General features: G+C 40.2%; 1 protein-coding gene across 2 annotated transcripts in view; it reads left to right on the top strand.

Annotated features, from left to right (window-relative positions):
- LOC122804648 (acetyl-coenzyme A synthetase 2-like, mitochondrial) overlaps nucleotides 1–20,278 on the top strand; it is an 874,305-nt gene that overhangs the window by 265,287 nt on the left and 588,740 nt on the right. For both annotated transcript variants that reach the window (XM_044074629.1, XM_044074630.1), the window contains exon 4: nucleotides 8,854–9,029. In XM_044074629.1, coding sequence (XP_043930564.1) covers nucleotides 8,854–9,029 — 176 coding nt within the window. The remainder of the gene's footprint in view (nucleotides 1–8,853; nucleotides 9,030–20,278) is intronic.

Here is a 20,278-nt window from a genome sequence, read left to right as displayed (position 1 = left end):
AGTCTTTAATACCTCCTTCTCCTGTTGGTAAACTAGCTTATAAATTTGATTATAGAGATAATATTAGGTTTCTTTTCCTCCTGTTGGTTATGCTTATATGTGGATGAGATGATGTGGATGAGATGATATGGAGTACAGACAGGAACATGGTAAAGTATGTACACTAGATGAAGGTCGATTTACAGGAGGATGAAGGATGTATGAAGTGAATGTGAGGAATTGTTTGGGATAATTCCCGTAGGGGTAAACTGTAAATTCAGAAAGGACACCAGTTAATGTTATTCAGTATTGAAAAAATGGTAAATAGGTGGGGGAGGATTGAATATTAATAAAGGACTGGCCTGAAGAGCTGCTGATTAGAGTTTTCACCATAAATTGTCATTTGGTGTAGAGGTTTGCTGATGCAGTTTTTTGGTGGGGGGGGGGTGAAGAGCAAAGAGGCATAGAATAACAGTAATGACAAAGGAAATCTTAGGAGAATGCTGAGAGAGACGGTGGACATCAGCTCTAAAAGTATTAGGTATTTAGTGAAAATTCCAGATTTTGAGATTGTGGTAACTGTAGTGTGATTTGATTCATAAAAGTGATATATTCAGCTTTCACCCCAGATGATACAATTGTAAACTAGAATTAGAATACAATAACTAAACTGTTTGCGAGTGTTAAATAGCTTTCCAGAATAATAGCAATGTTTAGAATATATGCCCTAGAAAAGCTAGAATTATCTAATTACAAGTAAATGACTGGCAACATAGTGACTGCTGTAATCAAGACATATGGAAATGTATGGAATGTTGTTGTGGTTTGATGTCGCACTTAAAATGTAAATAATGAAAATATGTTATTTAATTAGAGCAATAAATGAGTTAGTTACAAAAATGTTGGTTGCAGTTAGGTAAAAGCAGCTTTTGATGTATTCCTTAAGCAATGTATTTCCAAACTCCTGAAGACCACGCTCACTAAGCAGGCATTAAATGTGGCCATAATAAGATGGACACCATTGTGAACGATGATGCCCAATGCTCAGTCATCAGATGACCGCTGCCAGCTAATAAGCATAACCTTCGACAATGATTTGCTTTTATAACCCCTTTCACAGACACACACTCACACTCACACACACACACACACACACACACACACACACACACACACACACACACACACAACATTGAAGAAACTGAGGGAAAAGGGCAAAGATGTGGAAACTAAAACAATTGTTTATTTCCCCATTTCCAAAGTAAATCAAAGATTTCCCTTCCAATCAGTGAGCCTTCTACTACAAGAAATATTAAGTCAGAGAGTCCAAACAGGAGAAGGCATATGAGAAAGGCTAATAAACAAATGATCAAGGGAAGCAGTAAGACAGAGCAAGAAGAATGGCCTAGAAAGACAAGAGGACATCACCCACCACCTTTCTGACTACAGCAGCTCACCTCCCCCTACCTGTCCTATATTCACCAACCTGCTTGCATGAATAATATCCATTTTTAGATCGCAGTGTTTTAAGTTGATTATAGACCATTGGTAAGGGAACCTTTAAGTACAGGGTACAAAATCAGGTCTTGAGCCATTCATCTTTTCATGGGAATGTCTCTTGTTCCACTATATCAGATAACCTTGGCAGAAACCACCTTAAAAGAAGTGCTTATTTTAGTAGGAATAGAAAATGTCTTTTGTCATCAGGACAAGGCAGAGATTTCATGTTACGGAGTTTCTGGTCCCCAGAATAGATAGGCTATGACTGTCTGTATTGGACCTTTGAAGGTTAAACAAGGTTCTGGTGATAAAGAAATCTAAGATGCTTACCCTCCATCCATCTTACCTCTTCTGCTTACAGATGTACCCGGTTGCCCTTATGGTCACACTGGACTTGTGTGTGCCTGGACATCCACATCTTTAGGGAGCTCAGAAAGCTCTTCCTGTTTCTAGTAGGGCAAAATACATCTAGTTCTTCTCCCTGCCCTTTGAAGTTTCACTTGCTTCTAGGGTATTTACAAAGTGTTTACCTCTAGTCTTTGCCCAGCTCAGGGTGCAGGGCATTCACAATTATCCATGTCTGGATGAATTCCTAATATGTGCAAAGTCCCTGGAAGAGCAGGCCATCAAATTCATCCTCACTCCAAGTATTTCTGTCCTTCCACAGACCAAGATAGTGCCACCAGAATTCTTGACCCTTTTGTACCATAATTACCAATGTTTTTTCAATGAAAGTACAAATCTATTAAAAGCCTCTAATACTCCAGGGAATATCTCCATCAGATCCCCCAAATAGCACCATGCAGTTGTCTTCAAACATGTTTCCATGACTGATCTCCCTTTCCTCACCATCTCTTTCAAATACATAAAACCTCCCTTAGCCAAGTGTTCCATAAGTATAAGAAACAGAATCATGGAGTTGTGTCATTGTCTTGTCTCCCTGCCTAGCTCTAAATAGGATCATGGAGCTGTGTCATTGTTGTCTTATCCCCCTACCTAGCTCTAAATAGGTTCATGGAGTTGTGTCATTTTTGTCTTGTCCCCCTGCCTAGCTCTAAATAGGATCATGGAGTTGTGTCATTGTTGTCTTGTCCCCCTGCCTAGCTCTAAATAGGATCATGGAGTTGTGTCATTGTTGTCTTGTCCCCCTGCCTAGCTCTAAATAGGATTGTGGAGTTGTCATTTTTGTCTTGTCACCCTACCTATCTCTAAATAGGATCATGGAGTTGTGTCATTGTTGTCTTGTCCCCCTACCTAACTCTAAATAGGTTCATGGAGTTGTGTCATTGTTGTCTTGTCCCCCTACCTAACTCTAAATAGGTTCATGGTGTTGTGTCATTGTTGTCTTATCCCCCTACCTAGCTCTAAATAGGTTCATGGAGTTGTGTCATTTTTGTCTTGTCCCCCTGCCTAGCTCTAAATAGGATCATGGAGTTGTGTCATTGTTGTCTTGTCCCTCTGCCTAGCTCTAAATAGGATTGTGGAGTTGTCATTTTTGTCTTGTCACCCTACCTATCTCTAAATAGGATCATGGAGTTGTGTCATTGTTGTCTTGTCCCCCTACCTAACTCTAAATAGGTTCATGGAGTTGTGTCATTGTTGTCTTGTCCCCCTACCTAACTCTAAATAGGTTCATGGAGTTGTGTCATTGTTGTCTTGTCCCACTGCCTAGCTCTAAATAGGATCGTGGAGTTGTGTCATTGTTGTTGTGTCTCCCTACCTAGCTCTAAATAGGATCATGGAGTTTCGGCATTGTTGTCTTGTCTCCCTACCTAGCTGTAAATAGACTCAGGGACATTTGGCATTGCTGTCTGGTCCCCCTACCTAGTTCTCTCAGATCGGATGTGTCATCTTTTACTGAAATTCTAATCCTTGAGCCATTATATAAGACCCTCACACAATCCATGAGCCATTATATAAGACCCTCACACAATCCTTGAGCCATTATATAAGACCCTCACACAATCCATGAGCCATTATATAAGACCCCTCACACAGTCCTTGAGCCATTATATAAGACACTCACACAATCCATGAGACATTGTATAAGACCCTCACACAATCCATGAGCCATTATATAAGACCCTCACACAATTCATGAGCCATTATATAAGACCCTCACACAATCCATGAGCCATTATATAAGACCCTCACACAATCCATGAGCTATTGTATAAGACCCTCACACAATCCATGAGTCATTGTATAAGACCCTCACACAATCCATGAGCCATTATATAAGACACTCACACAATCCATGAGCCATTGTATAAGACCCTCACACAATCCATGAGCCATTACATAAGACACTCACACAATCCATGAGCCATTGTATAAGACCCTCATACAATCCATGAGCCATTACATAAGACCCTCACACAATCCATGAGCCATTGTAGAAGACCCTCACATGATCTGTGAGCCATTATACAAGACCCTCACATAATCCTTGAGCAATTATATAAGACCCTCACACAATCATTGAGCCATTATATAAGACCCTCACACAGTACACACAGTTTCGTTCCCTTGAGAGCTCTTGCAGTGCTTCCGATGAAAAACGTCTAGATTACATTATCAGAGGTTTTTGTATGTATGTCTGTTAATACAACCCCTCACTTCTCCTGACTTTCTCTTCTGCCCAGGCTACAAAATTTAGGAATAATCTCCAATGATCCATGGCAGATCTCCCTCTAAAAGAAAAAAAGAAAAGAAAAAAAAACAGCAACAACAAAATAAAAAACATTTCGTCTCTTACTTCTCCAATCTAGCCTCCAAACCTCCCACAATTAACTTTATATTAGTGTTACAGAAAGAAATAGGTGGGAAGCTGTCCGAGTCATCTCGGTCACCCTTACCATTTGGAAATACTGTAACTGTACTGTAGCTCACAAAGTTAAGCACACTCCCTGTTTCCTTAATTTCTTGTACCCTCCCATCAAAAAGCATTGCAGTCATATGTGTCTGTCCACTTTATTTGAATACAGAGTTTTGCAACATAACTGTTAAAAAATAACATCATCTAAACCAAATATTTCACCAGTAGATACAGACACATTTATAGATCGATTATATCTTTCATTCCGTGACATAAATAGAAAGAAAGTTGGTCATTCAGAAACATCAGGACTATTGATAAACATGCCCATTTGGAACTGGGAACCATCTATATATATTCCTGCTCAGTTCAACCTGCACAAAATTCCAAGTCTCTGGAAAACAAAATTTTTAAATTAAACTTTTGAAAAACCAATATCAGCCTTCCTTAACTCTCTAAAAGTTTTGCAGTTTTCATCAGGATAAACTTTAAGCCCATTACTAATGCCTGTGACTTCTTTCAGTTGAAGTATAATTGGATTGTTTAACTTCACCAAAGTCAGTTTCAGGAATGCATGCAGTACAGTTTGTTTATTTGTTATGATTATTTTTTAATGCCCCCTCCCCGTAGCAGATGAACCCATTGGTTTTGCTTCCTCCATTGTATTATGAAGCTGCCTTAGTATTATAGACGTAAAATGTCGCCTTTTGTCTGAGAAGTGCAGAATCTGCAATGATGTTTTATCAAGGAATTAACTCTGATCTTCTCCATTTGCCCTGAAATGGTGTTCTTGCTTGCCATATTATAAACCACTGAATGTTGTTGTACCCCATGTCTATTATAGAAAGGAACCTTCTTCTATGCTGAGATGTCTGACATCCTACAAAGGCCATGGTCAGGCAAAATATCTGTATTTTTCATAATCATAAAGGTTGCACCGATTTTAAAAACTTGCAATCATGTAGGGCTTTTTCAGATTTTTCCAGTTTATTGTTTAACTTTTGAAAATGTTCCTGTAACAGTTTAGCTGACATTAAGCACTTTATTTCTGAGAGAAGAAGTTGAAGACCCAAGGTGATATTCATGCTGACTAGGGGATATCTGGCCACAGGTCTGGAGAGCTTTGCCCACTGTTTTTAATAGGCACCATGAGTACATTTGCATCCACCTGAGATACCACCTTCTTAGGCAGATGGGACCTCAGTTTGATGTCTCATTGTAAGGAGGAAGGACAAGCTTCTAATGCTTATTATAATCTCTTTCTGTTAATACTGCGTGTCATTTTAGGTAGGTTTTTAGGTCATCCTCATCTTCCTCAAAAGGTGCAAGATGACTGATTTTTAGCATGGAGTCTTTTTAGAGCCATTTCATATTCTATACAATGTTATAGCAATTGTTGATTATAGAAATTATTTAATTCATTTAAATTTTAAAAAGTAATAAACTTCTCCATACCTTCTGCTGTAAATATCAGAAGTGCAGCTCATATGGCAAACAGATTAACGTCATTCTCCTCACAAAGCAGTCCTTTGCTGTAAACTTTTATTAAAGTAGTCTTGTGTAAAGTGCTATTAAATGAGAGATTGGGGATGGCATAATGCTTAATGTACGTACCTGAGAAGCACAGCATGCGGGGTTTGATTCTAACCTGTGAAAGGAAATTGACTAGACACAGTGACTTAAAAGTGCAGCTAATCTAATACTTCCATATGATATTTTAGGAACAGAGTAGAATGAAGTATGCTTTAAGTTTCAAATACCTTCTGCTATTATTTATACTTTACAACCCAGCTACATGACGGAGAGGAATGGAGCCCTGAGAATGACCCAGCCAACCTGAGTTCAGCTAATGGTTTTTCAGTGGAGAAGGTGGGTACAGTAGGTGGGAAGGAGCAGCCTGGCCATCTCACTCACTCTGGCATGGAAGGAAGGATTTCTGCCTGCAATATAACACATCTGCTGTGACACAGACAGTGCCAGTTTCCTCACACGTTACAAAGACATGCGTCTGGAGCGTTTCTGCCTGGGCCTCCGCTGAAAATTGGTTCTTTCCAAGTTGGACTTTCCCAGTAAACGAATGTTAAATAGATAAATATTAAGTTTTCCTCCACAGACTGACTTAAACGTTTGCATAAATGATTTATGTTAATCATATTACCTGAGCTGATTTAATTATAAGTAAAACTAAAGTTCTAATAGCTGATTATCCTGCTCTGATTTTTTTTGCGACTTCTGTCAGTTTTACAGTTCCTTTTGTTGTTTGACCTGATAGAATATTTTTGAAACAAGATTATGCCTCAGTGGGTTGCCATGCAGGAAACTAGAGTGATGGCTGTGGGCATCCAGGCATTAGGATAATAAAAAGAATCTTAGTAACGTTCTAGTATAGCATCTCAGCAGCCGTGAGTTCACTGCTCTTCTGTGTCACAGGTGCTAGTTCATGTGGTATTCTCACCATGGAAGGAGCACCCAAAGGGAAGTACACTGAGTGATGGGGGATTACATGTCCTTCTGTGGCAGCCAGTGAGAGAGAGAGAGAGAGAGAGAAGCACTGCCATTAGTCACTTCCAGGAACAGGGAAGGGAGAGAGCAACCTTACAGTGCTGAAAAAATATAAGGAGGTGCAAAAGTATGCTGCAGCTATTCACAGACAAGAGGAGGCTTGTGTTCTGTTATGTTGTTAGGCTGCAGTGCTCAAAACCCTTTCCAGGGGAAGCATGACAGAATGCAGTCACTTGAGAGTAAATATGTGGGGATATAAAGGGGCACATCAGGATGTAAAGAGCACAGTGAAACAGTGCATGGTTGGTAATAAGCTGGAAGGCAAAGCACAGGCCAAAGGCCACTGGGACAAGTAAAATGAATAGATAGATAGATAGATAGATAGATAGATAGATAGATAGATAGATAGATAGATAGATAGCAAATTCATGCTCTTTTGCCAACGTTTCTATCTGAATTATTTGTCATAACTTTACTATTTGTTTTCATCATCTTTTTTTAATCATCTTTTTTCACACACACACACATGCCCCTGAGTCCCCCCTGCCCCCGGCTAATTATATATGTCAACTCTGAGATCGAGCAACAATGAAGGAAGGGCAAATTCCCATTTTCAGTATTTTGCATTTTATGTGTATATGTATGCATCAAGAAATCCTGTAGCCATAGCATACCGTAAGGAATGTTGTTCATGAATAAAATATAAATGTATAGCTTTTAAATATTTGTTCGTTTGAAACACAGTTCCAGCAGCCTTTCTGTTATACAAGTATGTAAATGAGATATAGTATTGAGATTTAGTAAATAACGGAAACTTTTCTCTAAAACGCTGCCTTGTGGGAGTTAACCTTTGATTTTTCCAGGTTGTAAGAGGTGATAAAGTCTGGTGTGATATTAAGATTGAAAGAACAAAGCCCTCATGTAGGCTACACCCATGATTAAGTTGTATATGTATGTGTGTTATGAGATATTCAAGTACAGCAGCATTCGCCAGAAAACTTGATCAGTAAAATAGATGGAGGGGCATTCAGTACGAGCAGCAATTTTATAATATGTGTGAATATTTAAGCAACTTAGTATGATGAGGTGTGATAAACGGATTATATACATGATTAGGAGCCCTCAGTGAAAATTCATCTTTTGGTAAGACACTTACAAACCTATTAGGATGTAATTTATAAGTTATTATACTTTGTAAGTCTTGACTAAGTACCTGCCCTGCTTGATTAGCTCATGGAAGCATTGGACTGGGGCATGACCCCCAATAACTCCCTCATTACTTGGAGATTATCTACCGTATTTCTGCTTCAGATGGTACAGCAGACTGTTGAGACAGTCTTGGTGTACTGAGAACTTCAACTTCCAGAAGCTGTAGAGTCTCAACTATTCCATGTTCTCACACTGGTAGCTGATTGAATAGTGGCTGAGAGAAAAAAATGGAGAACTACTCAGCAGGAAAGAGAGCAAACTGCCTGATATTTTCCTGTTCTAGTGCCCCTTCCTTACCACTAACATAGCTAGATGCAGTGCCGCTTTCTTCCACTGGAGGTTACTGTCAATGCACAGTGCAGTGCCCTTCACCCTGAGAGGCAAAATATTCATTGTTACACAGTTCTTACCTTGGTTGGTCCTGTAGCAGCCTGAGTCCAATCCTTCAAAAGCCAAGGTTATTGCTCTTACAGATGAGACCCATGCTCTGTACATTACTAGATTTTCTTAAGAAGTGAAGGTTTGCTAGGGGTGTGCATGTTTGAGGTAGTCCTACAAATTCACTTATGCATAGGGGGAAATCACACATATGCAGTCTTGCTCAAAGAAATCCTGATATGATCAGGTCTCCACTGAATCTAAAAATGCATAAATGTGATTAGGGAAATTTAGATACAATTAGATCTGCATTAAAGTGTTAATTTCAATTGTTATCCACTTAAAATATCAAGTTTGCCAAATGTGGAAAGAGGCACAGTAAAAATTCACTAGCTTTATATTTGATGCCATTTTTGTAGCGCATTACTCATTGTGTTGTTTTTTATTTTTTATGTTTGCAATGACAGCTGAGTCTGAAATAGTTATCACTGCTAACCAGGGTATACGCGGAGGAAAAATTGTTGAACTCAAGAAGACAGTTGACCACGCAGTAAAGACATGTCCCTCTGTGAAAAGGGTTCTTGTAGCCAACAGAACTGAAAACCGTGTTCCCATGTCTGATATTGACCTATTTCTTGAAGAGGTATGATATTTTAAATGGTTACTAATAAGTTTATTACTGTTTGCAGTAATTTTCATCTTGTATTTTTGTTAAACGCCATTCTTAAAGTTGTAGGTGGTCTTGTATATCCCCAAGTTATCAAAAACATTTGCCATGGAAAGCTGCTGTGATAACATGATGATGTACTATCACTCACACACCAGCAAGTATGGCTTCCTTAATGCCATTGAGGATGATCACTCACACACCAGCAAATATGGCTTCTTGAATGCCGTTGAGGATGATCACTCACACATCAGCAAGTATGGCTTCCTTAATGCCGTTGAGGATGATCACTCGTACACCATCAGGTATGGCTTCCTGAATACCATTGAGAATGATCACTCACACACCAGCAAGTATGGCTTCCTTACTGCCATTGAAGAAACCATCCTTGTTGCTGTACAAATCTACAATCCCTTCTAAGTTTGCAAGTGTTTTCTCAGGTAATCTAGTCTTTGGATCATTGGCTTTTTAAACTCTTACTAGGTTTGTACTGAGGAGTGTTTTTGCTAAGATCACATCTGTAAAAGGGCTTTTGGGCCAGATAGATTAATTGGTTTAACTCAGTGAAAAGTCATCTTTTTAGATAAGACACTTTCAAACATATTATGAAGTAAGTTGAACAGTGTGAGCTGTAAGGCTGTGTCTACCTGCAGTTCTGTAATATGCTGATGGTAGGTGAAACAACCAACAGCAGCTGAAGAGGCAGAAAGGTCAGCAGGTTACTGATTGTACTTGTGACACTGTATGTTCAATATTCAGACACTGATGAGTTACAAAACCAACAGCATATCAGTGTGCAGCTGATAATATAGCTGTTATTCACAGTTGGTGCTCTCCAGCTCTTCCTTTGATCCCTTCTTAGAATATCATTAATGATCTGACTGGCCTGTGAACACAAAAGTAGAGCGTCCACCTGCCTGTGCAGCCAGTGACATAGGTTCCTGAGTCAGCATGACTGGTCAGTGAGCTGGCAAAAGAGAACCAAGACACTTCATTTCTGCTTTTTTTTTTTTTTTGCTGGGGGTCCCTTTTGAAATGCCAAGACTCATAACAGGTCACTCTGAAATGATAAAAGAAAAGGCCAAAAACACAGGAGAACAATGAATTCATCTGCAACTCCATGATATGGGAGACAAGCCTCCAAACCCCATTGAATGTACATATACGAAATCCGAGACTGCCATACCTTGGAGAAAAGGGAATACTCCGAGGAACAGCAGTCATGGACTTAATATGTGTAAGTCCACATTTTTGGCCCTTCCATTTTGATGTTCCTGGGCTCGTACTAATGAGTCTTAGAATTTCAAGTAGTTCCTGGTAGCAGAGGGGAATGAGAAGATGATGTCACAAAACCCCGCCTCTGTGTGGCCCGCATGCTCAGTTTAGATTCCGATGCATTGGTAAGGACAGTCATCTAATGTTACAAGGCTGGATGCCTCTAGGTTGGAGGTTATGAAGGAAGCACAGGGAAAATTCCCCAGAGAGTCAAGGAAGTGTTATAACTGACGCTCACCTCCACCTTCATTTTCAGAGAGACTGCTACTTGGGCAAGATTTCAGTGTTGTATTAGGGACATTGTGCCATGTGTAGGGGAAGCCAAACTGGTAATGAAGTATGCAAAGGGAACTGGGAAACCAGTGCAGCAGTCAGGTGATATGCATATACTTTGGAGAGAAGTTGCCAACGCTAACATGGTTTGGCAACCTAGGACACCCCAAAAAAGACAAAATGCTTAACCATAATCACACTTACTCAGACCTACTAATGATCCCCTGATGTCGATCAATTTTATCAGCCTTGGCAGGAAGAAGGAGGAACTTGGCGTAAAAGTAAACTTATTTATGCCCTTAGAGGTTTGTCCTGTTGACCACAAGTGTGGATTATTGAGATCATTGCCTTTGACCTCCCTATGTCTTGCACAATGTTACAGTGCAGATCTCAAAAAATCTGAAGTTTACCATAGTAGAGGATGACTTCACTCACAAGGATCTCAATCAATCATCTCATGGAGTTCTTAGAGAAACACCAAAATCAGTTTTACTAGTCGCTATTTAAAATTCCATCTTTGAAATTTGAAATAACCAAAGTCAAATGTCTGCCATGCAGCAAAAGGCTGAATGAAAGCACTGTACCCCAATGAGGAGTTCATTGTATTACATCAACTGCTGTAATTTTGTCAGTTCAGCTAACAGTTGTATGACTACGGTCGCAAATGGCAGGCTGTAGACCCCAAAACATTTAGGGTGCTTACCTCCAAAAGGTAATCAAGATCATCTCTGTAGTATGAAAAGTAAGTGCCTGGGGTACCCCTGATCCTCAGGACTATTAATTCTATGAAGATGTTATGTCATAGTTACTCAGGTAATTACCTGTATGCAGGACGCAGCCTGGGGACCTGAGCAGGACTCTCCTTACACCCTCCAGTTGTATAAAGTATGTGATTTTCTGGACATCACTTAAAGCGTATCAGTTACTTTCAGAAGCAATTGTATGTAACAAACCTGTGAAGGTGGGGAATAACCTACATACTATATACAATACCAATTTATATATTTATTAATGCAAAAAGCCTGATGTTCTTGTGTTTTATTTTGATGATGAGGATGGCCTCCCTGACATTTTTTTTGTAACTGCAAATACCTACCATGACATCATGAAAGAATAAACCCAAAATGCTCCACTAGCAAAATTAATGTATACAGTATTTCCAGGGTCCAGCTGCTGAAGACCCAAGCACTTGAAGACAAGTTCCTAAATGCCATGGACTTGATGTATCTTGTAGCCCTAGTGACCGTCTGCTCACACTCAAACTTGAATATGAATGGATGGGAGTTTTTAAGGTTAGGATTAATGTTCCAGTATGGCCAAGATTGGTCTTAGAGAGAAATGCTTAGTTAAGGGAGGCAAGTTGGTAGAAGTTAGAGCAGCTGATGGAATAAGCGAATGACAGTGAGAAAGTGCACCTCGAGCAAGTGTGTTTCGAATGCATGTAGTATATTTCTACGCTAAATGCATCAGTATGAGTTTCTTACATCCCAGAAAAAAAGGTTGTCAACAAGGCTTTGCGGGTGGAATACTTTACATCGAAACTTAATATTTGCGTTTATGTAGTAGTGAAGTACAAGGCAAGGAAGAAGCTGTTTTTGCTTACCCAGAATACTTTTCAGATGTATGTAAATCATTGTGAAGTTCCTATCATGGCATTATTTTGTGGTGTGGTTATATAAAAAAAATGAATAAACAGTGAAACTAAAAAAAAAAAAAAAAAAAAAATCAAACAATAAATTGCAGACTTCATTTGTTGTAAAATCCTTTGCAATTTTACCATGAGGAGTACAACAGGAAAACAAGTTGATTAGTTGTCCATCAAAGATGCTTTAGAAAATGAGCAATATTATTTATTTATTTATTTATTTTATTTATTTTACACTTGTTGACCAGGCTAGTCTAGCTGGATACATGTCCATTTTCAGTAGAGGCCCGGGGAGAAAAGCTCCAAATATGAATAATGAGAAAGTTAACCATGCATAGAACCATTAAGAATAAATACAGACGTAGCATTGGTCTAGTGAACGGTTATAATAATACATTTGTATACTAAACAGTTTTAGTAAAAACTAAACAATTCTACAAAAACTAAACTAAAACAATTCTACAAATCACACTAGAAGGTATGAGCAAGTCTTAGTTAAGGGAAAGAATATATATGTCATTGTCTTATTCCAGAGGAAGAGTAGTAATTCGATTTGGAGGCAAAGGTTAAAGGAGAAGGGATAGGGTTAAGAATAGAAAGGGAAAAAGATGTCAGTCTGGGTTAGTACATGGACAAAGCCAATGAGCTTTCAGATGTTCTTTAAGATGTTTTTTAAAAAGAGAAGTAGAAGCAAGGGAAGATAATTCAGCAGGAAGCTGATTCCAGAATTTTCCTGCAGTGTTTGAGAAAAGTGAATCCCCGGCTTTGTTGTTGGCTTTATTTGAGGAAACTAGAAGCTTGTTAGCAGAGCGTAGTGTAGCTAGATTAGTATATGGTGTAATTAGATTAGTGAGGATAGGGGTGTTGTTAGGGTGGTACAGGATCTTTTGCATAATAAGTAATTGTTGAAAGAGTATATGGTTTTGCAGTTCTAGCCATCCAAGTTGTTTGAGGTTAAGGCAGTGGTCAGTTTTAAAGGGGGAACATGTGATGAATCTAGCTATGCTATTATAACAGGTGGAGTGTTTAGAGAGGTTGTTTTTGGATAGGTTGGTATATATAACAGAGGCATAGAAAAGGGTGGAAATGAGGTGGGTCTGGGCAATTGTTTTCCTTGCAGAAGGGGTAAGGAAGGGTTTTATTCTATAGAGGGTGCCAAGTTTTCTGTTTACAGACTTTATAGTGGAGTTTATGTGTTCATCATAGTTGAGACGATTATCAATAGTTACACCTAGTAGGCGGGTTGTAGTCTCTGGGGTAATGTTGGTACCATTGTTAGAGGTTAAAGAGAAGAAAGGAATAGGTGATTTATGAGTAGGAGTAAAAAGCAGTAGGTTTGTTTTTTTGGGATTAAGGAGGAGGCAGTGTTGCATAAACCAGTTTTCAACCTTCTGAAACACAGTTTGGGTGAGGGAGTGGAGAGGATATATCCTTGGCTGTACATATTAAGGTGGAGTCGTCTGCATATTGAATGCAGGTGGCTTGAGGTAAGTTCATGTGTAAGTTATTAATAAATAAGGAGAAGAGTAGGGGACCTAAGATAGAGCCCTGGGGTACTCCAATATTTACTGGAAGTAGTGAAGACAGATTGTTATGCCAAAGTACTGCTTGCTGTCTATTTTTCAGATAAGACCTAAACCATTGTATGGCTTGAGGATCAAGAGAGTGAGCCTTTAGTTTGTCTAATAGTAGGTTATGGTTAACCATGTCAAAGGCTTTTGACAGGTCAATGAATAGTGCAGAGGAAAATGAGTTATTGTTACGATTTTTATATATAGAGTCGGTAAAGGATAAAAGGGCAGTAGATGTGCTATGGAATGGCCTAAAGCCATGTTGGCAGTTTGCCAGTAGGTTATTTTGTAGTAAGTGGTTAAGCAGTTGTTTGTGAATACATTTTTCAATTATCTTAGCTAATGGGGAGAGTAGAGCAATAGGGCGAAAGTTAGAGAGCTCAGTAGATGGTCCTCCTTTATGTAGGGGGATGATATGGGATATTTTCCATAAAGCAGGGATTTTGCCCTCAGAGATAGTTCTGTTAATAAGGATAGAGATGGGATAGTCTATGGCTTTTGCGGCTATTTGTAGGTATTCAGATGGGAGATGGTCGGCAGAAGGGGTGCAAAGTTTCAATTTTTGAAGAAGTTTACATATGAGAGATGTAGATACAGGTTGTATTTGAAAGGTGGGTAAAGAAGTATTGCAGTTATTTGGTTGGGAAGCAGTGGGGGGGTAAAGAATTGGCTAGGGTTTGAATGGCATCTGTGAAATAGTTATTAAAGGCATCAGGGATTAGGTTGGAGTTGCTATTGTTGAAACCGGTTGGGTCAGGAGTAGTAGTGTGACCTGGCTGAATAAGTTTGTTTATCCCAGACCAGAATTTTTGTGGAGTTTGTTGATTGGTTTGTTGAAGGTGTAGGAAGAAATCTTTTTTGTCTCTAAGAATATCCTTTTTGGTGGCATTTCTTAGCTGTTTAAATTGGAGGTGGGTTGTTGTACATTTGGTAGATCTCCATTTGGCCCAGATTTTATTTCTGAGGAGTATCTTTTGCCTAGTTTGTTTTGTGAGCCAAGCGGCAGATTTGTCTTTTATTCTAGTGGAGCGATAAGGTGCATGGGAGTCTAGGATTTGAAGAAAGTTCGTATTAAAATAGGTGACAGCTTCGTCTAGTTCTAGATAGGTTAGTGGTGACCAGTCACATGCTTGCAATTCGGTTAAGAAGCTGTCTGGATTAAAGAATTCTTTTAAGTGGGAGGTTTTGAGATTATGAGTAGTTGCAATATGGACTTTTTGTCTAATAATGTAGGTAAGTACGTGGTCACTGATATCGTCTGGAAGGGTTCCTGGAGTATAAGATTCAGGGTGGCTATTAATAAGAATCCAGTCCAGAGTACTTTCCTTGTTACTAGGTTTATGGATTCTTGTAGGAGTTGTTATTAATTGTGAGAATCCGAAGAGGTTTATGTGGTTGGTAGGGTTTAGAGAACTGCAAGTGGACCAGTCTATGTTAACGTCACCAAGTACAATGGTCTCCTGGGGTAGTTGGGTAGAGAGGTGACTCAGCAGGTTCTCTAGAGAATATGTGTTATTACCTGGAGGTAGATACATGCAGATTATATAGATAGATTTGGAGTTATTGATTTGGAGTTTGATAGGGTTTCAGATTTGGAGTCTAATGATGGAAGCACATTAATGGGGGAAATTTGGAGATTAGATTTATAGAGAATGGCTAAACCCCCACCTTTTTTATTTTACGGTCATTTATGAGGATGTTATAGCCAGGAGGGCTAATTTCCTGGTCTAGAGTAGATGGTTTTAGCCAAGTTTCTGTAAAACATAGAATGTCAAATGAGCGTACATCTAGGAGTGCATGCAGGTGGGAGATTTTATTGTTAATACTTCTAATGTTAAGGTGAGCTATCAGAAGGGAGTTAGATGGATTCGTAATTGTAGAAAGTATGGGTACTGTAAAATTGGTAGGGTTAGTGGGGGAGCCAGTATAGGGGCCAGGGTTTGGATGAATGTCACCGTCTAGGAGGGGGGGTTGCTGGGGGTATAGTAGAGATTTTAGGAGTTTATAGAGGTTATTAAAAGTCTTTTTGGTAGAGAAGTAAATAATGTGGGTTGTTCTGTAGAATTTTGGTAATATATAGTTAGAGAAACAGGTTATGTTACTATGGTTAAGGGAAAAGGTGAAAGAAGATGGTAAAGTCTGTTGGCTGTAATGGTTTTGTTCAGATAGAGAAAGATGTTCGTAGGAGGTAAGTGAATAAGGTATGGTAAGAAAGGCTAGTGTGGTAGTTAGGAATAAAAAGGTGGTGAATATAGTTTTATTTGATGGGGCCATAGCACGAGGATTTAAGTAGGGAGTAGTTTGTGTTAGTAGGTGAAGTAGTAAGGAAAAGAGAGTGTATGAAGAGGATGAGCAGGTTATAAGTTAAGTAGGTGAGAAAGTAACAGGGGCTTAGATAGGAGGTAGAGTAGTGTAGTGTAAGGTTGGGAAGTAGAGGGAGTGGTTTGAAAGAGAGCTTAGTAGTACTAATCAGGAGAGAGAGTTCCGGGTGTGGTTTGGTGATGATGAGGATTGTGATAGGAAGAGATAGGATGAGGGAGTGGTCAGTGAAGTATAAGTTTAGGACCACTGGGGTGGGTGGAAATTGGGGGTAGGGTAGGGGAGCGGAGTGAGCCCGCAGGGCGAACGGAGCAGGTTGAAACAGAGAATGGAGCAGCTAGAGGAGAAACAATCAGCAGAGCTGAATATTGAAGGTAAGTCAATTATGTGTAAGGTAAGAAGAAGCAGAGAAAAGTTAGGAGTCTGTTAGAAAACAGGCTGGTATAGCAAGTTATAATAGAGGGTAAAGTGTGAAGTTTAGAGTAATTTAAGGTCAAAGAAGTGTAGAATAATAAAGCAGAATAGCAAATGAAAAGCAGAAGAAATATTGGATGGGATAGATGTGCCACCTATAGGGCAAAGCTAGTATTACAAGCAGCTACAGAAAGGGGGGGTAGGCTGTAGCAGAATATGGAAGGAGAAAAGTTAGTGAGAGGGGGACTAAAAGGTGGTGTAGGAGTAAGGTTAACAAAGGTAGCTAGTTGGGGGGGGGGCTGCTGGCTGACCGGGCTCAGAGCGTGCTTTAGAACCCCTGGAGCAACAGTGAACGGTAGTATGCTTTACAGGCAGGACATAGAAACATACTTTCTTATTTTCTTGAGAGAGGGAGCAGGGAGGAGAGGCAGTGAGATGAAACCACGGGTCCTTTGTTGGGAGGTATGTAGGTTCTCAGAAATTATAGGCTGGATCAATACAGTGAAGAGCAGGGTACTTGTGGGAGAGAGAGAGAGAGAGAGAGAGAGAGAGACAACAGTAGTGGTGAGCAGCAAGAACTAACATAGACAACAGTATAATAGGACAATAGTTATAAAAAACTGTTAGACAATATACATTCACTTGTTAATACTAGAAGCTATCAGTATCATAAGAGCGCATATCTTCTGTTATATTAATTTAATCTAAAGGTTATACTCTATAGGCTAAGTAGGACAAACATATAGCACATTAGATTAAAGACGTAGTCACACCTAAATGCATATAAAAAAAATAAGAACCAGTACAGCCAAAACAGGAATAATGCAAATAAAGATAACAGCAATTCTATATATAATCACTTGGTGAGAGTTAGTGCTAGTGGCAGGCTGGCTCATAGTCTACACTAGGTTTTGGAAGGAGGAGGCACAACATAAGCGTTTAACGGCCTATGGTGCCCTCTTTAACAGTTCAATTAAAATCAACAGTGACTAATACGGACAGATAAGTGTTTTTACCCACTAAATATTACCCTAAATGTAGACTTTGTATTCCACAGTCACCCACTAAATATTACCCTAAATGTAGTCTTTGTATTCCACAGTCACAATTTCTAGGTCACAAATGGGATAAACAGACGGTTGGTAGGATTCCAATCATCCTGAAGGCCGAAGCACAGGCAGGCGTTGCATTAATTATGGCGTTTCTTCACGCACTTAGAAACATCCACGTGGGCCTCGAGCTGTTAATGGCCATGGAGTTTATTTTGGATATAGGGACCCCATACTAGGCTGTAACTTCTTGTTTGTAGTCCAGTTGTTACAGGCTACAAACTACAGCACAAAGAAATATGTAATATGCTTTAATAAATCCAGCAATGTGAGATTAGTTGTAATAGCAGACAGCTGCAGTTAGGTGGCTTGAATTTGTTAGCAAAATACTAAATAACTGAACAGGTAGTCAGTACAGACCATTTGATAGTGATAATTTATATCAATGGTGATTATGATCCTAGTCCCATTATACAATACAGAGAATCCCAGTAAAAATGATGAAGGAGTAAATATAGCCCATATATGCCTGACTCCTGGAGTATTGCGTGCCTTCAGATAAAAGCATATACAAAATGTGCTTGTTGTATCTTGGTGTCTGGGAGACTATGGACATTATTTGTCCCTGTCACTTGGTTATTGACACTGTGGGCCTGGTGCTATGTACTTCTGTGTGCTCACTGCTGTGTACTTCTGTGTGCTCACTGCTGTGTACTTCTGTGTGCTCATGGGAAATTTATGACAGCTGGATATCCCCGGCATCTGAAGTTCACTTTAGCCATGTGTCCCCAAGTTCTACATCCTCCATGTGAAGCAAAGTTCCTCTCTAACCCAATTCAAGTGCAACTTGGACAATTGGATGGGGAACAGGAAATTCATCCCTGGTTTGGCACCTGTGTCCTTAATGGACACAGGTAACCTGTAAATGGTTCATATCCCAGGTCCCTGCTTGTAAATGTTTCATGTCTTTTCTATTCCCATGTTGCAGTATTCATATTGTGGGATTTCTAGCCCTCAGGTGACCCAACGTCGGCTCCTGTACAAAAGCTTAAGCCTGTCTGCCATAGGTGCATGGGACGTCGCACATAGGGCCCTAAACCATGGAGTATAAATGTGATGTCGGCACGCACAGACCTCAGAACTTTTCAGTCGCAGATGATGAATACTTTGACTGCTTCGCTCCTACTTCTGAAGACATCTAAAGATAAGTACTCCATTGAGGTTTTTGCCTTTTTGTACTTTCTTAAGCTTTAGCTCGGTTACTGTAGTTGTTTTTCTCCAGCCGATGTCAGAGAAAAAGAGTAAATGCAGTTGTGGGTGCCAGATTCCGCACAAAGACTCCCACGACCGCTGTGTCTTTTGCTTAGGTAAGCAGCATGACCACAAGGCCTGCTCGATTTGCCAATCCTTTGTATCCAAGACCTTACGCAGCTATCTGTCCATGTTAAACCTATTTCTAGAAAACCAAAGACTTAAATGCCTCATGCTTAGGATGGATCCTGAGGTGGCCGCCCAAGCTGAACTACTGTGGAAGAAGGCCAAAATTTGCAAGCCTTCTCCAGATGCTGCTCTGCTTTTGGATGCCCCGCCGACTACTGTTCTAGGGACAGAAGAACATCCGATTACTCTGACGGTTCCGATGGCTCCTCTGGAAGAGGCCATGTCTGTACCCATGGAAAGCACATCAGCGGAGTTGACTCAGATGTCGGTCATAACCGACGTCGAGGGGGAACCATTATTGGACCTGCCACCAGATACCTCTCCTACCCCAGCGCAGGCCTCTGTTCCCTTAACCACTCAGCCACACACTCCTTCTAAAAGGAAGCAGAAAACTAAATACTTGAGGTTGATGCCTCCGGCAGTCCCTGACTGGCAGTCCTTCACTTCCTCATTGATGCAGGCCTTTATGGCTCTTAGGCCTACAGGCCCAACCCCCTCCAGCATCCCTGTACTGAGTCCTAGGCCGGCTTCTGCCTCCTCCTTGCCTTTAGCATCTACCCAGCAAACGGGTACCCAGGATTATTCAGACCAGTCTTACTCCTCATCTGACGAATCTGTCTCCTGTGTTTCACAGATTGCCTCTCCCATAGACTACTCACCTGAAGATGACTCTATTGAAGGGGACTCCCTACCTGAGGACTTATCATTTGGGGAGGCTATCTCAAAAATGAAAGAGTATTTCAAGTCGGATACTTCTTCAGTCTGTGAAACACAGAAAAGATACTTTGAGCTTCTACAGCTTCACTCCCCTTCACCTTCAGCCATCCGTCCAGTACTCACAGCCTTCTTGGATGCCTTCACTTCAGTTTCCAAGAACCCAGACTCTCAACCTCCTGCCCCTAAGAGGCCGGATTGGTTCTAAAAAGTCCCTGATGACTACTAGTTCTTAATAAAACCACCTTTGGCTGACCCAGCTGTCATTGCAGTATCCCCAGATAGACAGTCTAGGCAATTGCTTTCTGCCTCCTTACTGCCACCCGATAAAGACAGCAAAACCATGGACAGGATCGGAGAAAAAGGTATACACTTCCTCTACCATAGCTTTCAGGGCTATAAACAACCAAACCCACATGGTAAAGTATGCCCTTGACCTAGTCTCCCAAGCCTCCACCTTGTTGGCTACCACCATGGACTGTCCAGCCAAATCTGACATTTCCTCCAAGTTGACACTGGGCACCC

The sequence above is a fragment of the Protopterus annectens genome, chromosome 6.part0 (genome assembly GCF_019279795.1).
Source record: "Protopterus annectens isolate FY-2018-M chromosome 6.part0, PAN1.0, whole genome shotgun sequence".
NCBI lineage: Eukaryota > Metazoa > Chordata > Ceratodontiformes > Protopteridae > Protopterus > Protopterus annectens.
Note: the sequence above shows the minus strand (reverse complement) of the source record. Positions and strands in the feature narration are given on the sequence as shown.